The sequence below is a fragment of the Aricia agestis genome, chromosome 12 (genome assembly GCF_905147365.1).
Source record: "Aricia agestis chromosome 12, ilAriAges1.1, whole genome shotgun sequence".
NCBI lineage: Eukaryota > Metazoa > Arthropoda > Insecta > Lepidoptera > Lycaenidae > Aricia > Aricia agestis.
The window spans coordinates 13,522,621-13,527,818 of record NC_056417.1 but is presented as its reverse complement, the minus strand read 5'-3'; the positions used below and the strand labels follow the sequence as shown (position 1 = coordinate 13,527,818).

The following is a 5,198-nucleotide window of genomic DNA, read 5'->3' as shown; positions in this document are numbered from 1 at the left end:
ATAAACATTTTTAAACATATTATTATGCGTTTGTTTAACCTATTCCTTTTAATCTACTAATAAGTTCCAAATTTTAAAGATATGCAGACGAAGATATACAATATTCTGTGCTTCTCTGGCAAGTGGCAAGCCACTTTTCCTATCATATTATTCTCAGACAAAACATTGTATAAATATAATATTATCTATATTCAGTGTGGATCTGTCATTAGTAAGGGGATTGTGTCTGTAATTGTTACTAGGACTTAGGAGACATAACAATGAAAAGTAAATGTAAAACAAGTAGTTTATTTCATCTAATAAACTTGTGATGTATATTTGTGCTGTGTCAAACGACATAGCAGTCATTACAATATTTCGTTTCCGGCCAATACTTTGCCAGGGCCAATTATTTGAGGTTAGAGTTACGTAGTACATCATACTTCATCTAGCAGTATTACAATCTAAATTATATTCACGTCATAACAATAATAATTGTTGTTCCGATTTGCAAATAATATTACAGTGTGAGAACCAATTTTCTTGCTGTGTTAATGAACGACTCACTGTATTCTCTCCATATATCACTAGACTAATGTTAGTTTCTAAACACTTGTACTTATAGGTAATGTTTAAACATGCAAAACACTAAGAATCATCGGGTATGTCCAGAATCTCCTGAACAAAAGTAGCTACGTCCGTTTCCTTTTCGCTGTGCTCCTTACAGAATGGATGAGACAACAGTGCATCATAGTTAGGCCTCAATTTGTAATCTTTTTTCAAGCATTTGGTTATCATATCTTCAAATTCCTCAGAAAACTGTCCACTCGGAAGACTGGGAGGATCGTCTTTTACGACTTGTTTCAGCTGTTCAAAAGGTGTTCCCCATGTGTTATAAGGAAACTTTCCTGTGGCTAGCTCGATCATTGAAATTCCAAGTGACCAAACATCACTACGGATGTCATACTGGCCCGGATTTCCTGTGGGATCAATTCTCTCAGGAGCCATATATGGTTTACAGCCAGCATCTATAGTTTTCGCCACAGAATCTACAAGATACCCGGATATACCGAAGTCACACATCTTGACCTCACCCTTCCTATTTATAAGTATGTTTGAGGGTTTTACATCTCTGTGTATGACTCTCAATTCTGAGTACAAATAATGTAGGGCACTAACAACGGAAAATGCTATTTTACCGAGAATATTTTCGGTGATGGTTTTGTTGTGTTTGTACACTTTAGTGTAGAACTTGTCCAGACTCATGTCCATGACCTCCATACATATCCACACATCGCCTTCTCTGAACATGGCACCATAGAAGTGGACCGTATACGGGCATGCACTAGCACGCATGGATACATCGAGATCCATCAGCAATCTTTTTAACTCCAATGACTGGCTGTTAAATGAAGCTGTAATCCTCTGTAAATAACAAAATAATAATCATAATTGCTATGCTTCAAAAATTAAGTTGTTTGATTACTAGGGCCCTTGTTTATATGTAAGTACCATTGACATAAGAACTATATGGACATGAAATGACCACGAAAGACGATGCCTTCTTTGTAAACTAAAAATGGCGTATTTTACTAGAGATGTCACTGAATAATAAAAAAATATCGATATCTATCCTTTTTTATTATTCAGTGACATCTTTAGTAAAATCAGCCATTTTAAGTTTTTTTGAAGACAGGCGCGTCTTTGGGGTCATTTTGTGTCCATATAGTTTCTTATGTCAATGGTATTTACATATAAATCTGGGCCCTATTGATTACAAACAAGAATTAATTTATGATAGGTCTACCAGAATCTGATGGCAAATTTTGACAGCAGATTTTCAAAAAATATCATTGATCATTGGATAAATTTATATATTTGCATGTTTCACACACAGAATCAGCCGGTATAAGGAAAAAAAAGGATTCAAATGTTTTATTCCAATTACCCCGGTATTGCTAGAGTTAATTTATTTTCACACTTTTTGCCATCAGATTCTGGTAGACCTATTACACAAATTTTAAAGATTGTTTAATGAAGTTTGTTTTTCAAACCAAGTTTACTAACCTTGACAGCCATTGTGGTGTTACTTGGTTTATGGTGCATCTTCTCTACAATGCCGTAAGCTCCACGGCCAAGATCACATATTTTGACCAGGTCATCAGCATACACTGTGAAAGTTTTGTCATCAACTGTAATTGTTGTCTGTTTATCCAAATTCCTCGGTGGAGTGCTACAAGAAAAGTTTATTTACAGATCATTTTACATATTACTACAATCATTAATTTTGTTACATCACCTTCATTACAAAACTGTAAAATGTGATGCTTGGATAATTCTAAATACATTTAAATAGTTGAAAATTTCTACTCTAAGCTTTCCTCAGATCATCATACCAAGTATAATAACTTATTGATAAGAGTAGTTCCTAAGTCCTAACCTTAACTTAGTTATCATCAAACAGTATCACACAGGACATTGATTTTGCTTATTTATATTCACCTAGAGGTTTATATTAACGAGTAACTAATAGTTAGATGATTTCGAGTAAAATAATAATTTAGTCAGTATCACAAACACTTATTAAAACTAATTTCTGATATGCTCAATACTTACACATTAACGGGCTGCTCCGGTGCCTTTATCGTGAGTCCCGGTGGCGGCCGCCGTCTCGACATCGTGAAAGTATAGCAGGGATCAGGAATCCAATTAAATTATAAGCTCGAATTTCGATTACTCTTGGCACTCGAGGCTGGTAAAAATAGTTACAATTTATTTTTCATTAACGAATCAAACTGCATTTAGGCGATAATAAATGATGCATAAACATTTAGGAATACTGTAATTCTATAAATCTTACATTTATTAACTGCTAAACAAATTGAATATTCATTTTTGTACAATCCAAAATAAAGTGTGTGACATTTTTTTTCTTCAACCACAAAATGACATTTCATCCTCTCATAGGATTCTTCTCCTTCGTCTTTGGCAAAATAAGGTTGGTATAATGCTATTGCCTATTATATCACAAAAAAATAAAAATAAACAAAAAATTTGTTTGTGGAGCGGACTGTATTGTTTGGGTTCTAGTTTCTACAGGATTCTAAAACGATTTATAATAAAATATTTGTTTATTGACTTGTCCCGTTAATGCAATGAATTAAATGGCTAGCTCATCGGTTTCCATAGTGGGCGCCCTAGCCGCTAGGGCCTAGCCTAGCGCCCTGTAGTGTAGGAAATGAACCGATTCTTTGTATGGGGACTCGGGAAAAATTCCTCAGTCGATGAAACTTTGCTGGGTTGTAGAATAGTATGAGCCAAAACTTAATATATTAAAAATCCAAAAAAAATCACTAAGAAGTCAGTTATTAATACCTAAGTACTAATCTGTTTATATATTGAACGGCATAATTTCTCAGTCTAAATTTATTTTACCAAATGAATTATTTATACATATATGTAATCCATACTAATATTATAAATGCGAAAGTATCTCTGTCTGTCTGTCTGTCTTACTTTCACGCCAAAACTACTAAACCGATTGCAATGAAATTTTGTACACAGTTATTCTAGAGTCTGAGAAAGGACATAGGCTACATTTTGATGTGGGAAAATATCTTATTTCCATGAAAATATCGATGAAAATGAATTCGCATTGCGCGTGGCCAGCGCTCATCCCGGGGGTCCTGGGTTCGAGTCCCGCAGGTGGAACAAAAAGTTTTCAATGTTCCTGGGTCTTGGATGTGTATTAAAATAAAATTTCAAAACTCTTTAACATATTTTATGTATAATATTATAAAAAATCCAGAAATATATCGATGCAATGAACATTTTAGTCCTAATACGATTCAGCAGATGGCGTTTTATTTTTTACTTTATTGTAACATAGAACTAATCATACTTATTAGTATGTTTTTGTTTATAGTTTTTAATACGTTAGAATATTATGTTTAATAATATAATCACTTGGTATAATAATAATCAATCTATCTTATCTTATAGAACTCCTACTGCATTTCTAATATATGTGACAAGTTGACAACAGAAGGCACTCTAAAATAAAGGAGTTCGAGTGTACCGTGTTGGCCTATATTCCATCCAGAAAATATATCAATGCAATCAACATTTTAATTCTAATATATGAAAACAGATGGCGTTTTATTTTTTACTTTATTATTGTAACAGAACTAATCATACCTACTTTACTATATAATATTGTTTTTATTCATAACTAGCTGTTGCCCGCGACATCGTCTGCGTGGACTTTAGTTTATAGCGCGCGGTGTCAACAAAATTTGTGTCAAATTTAAAAACTTTTTAAAACCCTGGTAAGTGGTACCCCTCTTAGGGCCGCGCTACACCGGAATGGCAGCGCTGACAGTGCTCGCCTCGCATGGCAGCGCCATTCCGGTGTAGCGCGGCCCTTAATTAATCAAAATATCCAAAAACAGCTGTGCAGTGTGCACATAATCTATACTAATATTATAAATGCGAAAGTATCTCTGTCTGTCAGTCTCGCTTTCACGCCAAACGCCAAAAGTATCTCTGTCTGTCTGTCTGTCTGCCAGTCTCGCTTTCACGCCAAACGCCAAAACTTCCGAACCGATTGTAATGAAATTTTGTACACAGATAGTCTAAAGCCTGAGAAAGGACATAGGCTACTTTTTTACTGGAAAAAAGGGTTGTAAGGGGGTGAAAATGCGTAAATTTGTTCAAATTAAGTTAGTTCCAACAATTCATAATAGATGGCGCCGTGCGTCTTTTACATCGCGCTGACGCTTGCTCAAAAGTCTTTCTATAAGACGTGGTATCATCTTACATTTAAGTTTCGATTTTTTCGATTGTTATATCTATTCGACGGTATTAAATAACTCAGTACTTTATCTGTGTATTGACGTAACCTTAAATCTATCAATGAGAAATAGTTTATGGGTAAAGTTGTGTAATTGGAGGGCTAATTAAGCTTTAAAATTTGGCATAAAATATAAAGTTTAATATTAAAAAATGAAATACTTATTGTGTGCACACTGCACAGCTGTATTGATTTATGGGGTACCAGGGTTTTTTTATATATATGAGATACATTGTGTTTTCATGTATATATATATGTATATATGTATATATATATATATATATATATATATATATATATATATATATATATATATATATATATATATATATATATATATATATATATATATATATATATATATATA

General features: G+C 33.5%; 1 protein-coding gene across 2 annotated transcripts; it reads right to left on the bottom strand.

Annotated features, from left to right (window-relative positions):
* Positions 1–274: 274 nt before the first annotated feature.
* LOC121732523 (dual specificity mitogen-activated protein kinase kinase 6) lies at positions 275–2,925 on the bottom strand. 2 transcript variants are annotated; one of them, XM_042122439.1, is made up of 4 exons: positions 2,840–2,925; positions 2,596–2,731; positions 2,047–2,212; positions 275–1,404 (listed from the first exon to the last, which is right to left on the bottom strand). In XM_042122439.1, the coding sequence occupies exons 2-4, from the start codon at positions 2,655–2,657 to the stop codon at positions 628–630; spliced, it is 1,005 nt and encodes a 334-aa protein (XP_041978373.1). In that variant the 5' UTR covers positions 2,658–2,731; positions 2,840–2,925; the 3' UTR covers positions 275–627. The 2 variants fall into 2 exon arrangements, with proteins under 2 accessions (XP_041978373.1, XP_041978372.1); XM_042122438.1 differs by lacking the exon at positions 2,840–2,925 and having other exon boundaries at positions 2,596–2,813.
* Positions 2,926–5,198: the final 2,273 nt, after the last annotated feature.

Bases quoted from the DNA above. Each gene is read 5' to 3' on its own strand.
- LOC121732523 (XM_042122439.1), bottom strand. From the start codon at position 2,657: ATGTCGAGACGGCGGCCGCCACCGGGACTCACGATAAAGGCACCGGAG. The intron at 2,213-2,595 runs GTAAGTATTGAG...CTTTTCTTGTAG, and splicing joins CCGGAGCAGCCCGTTAATGT to CACTCCACCGAGGAATTTGG. The intron at 1,405-2,046 runs GTTAGTAAACTT...TGTTATTTACAG, and splicing joins ACACCACAATGGCTGTCAAG to AGGATTACAGCTTCATTTAA.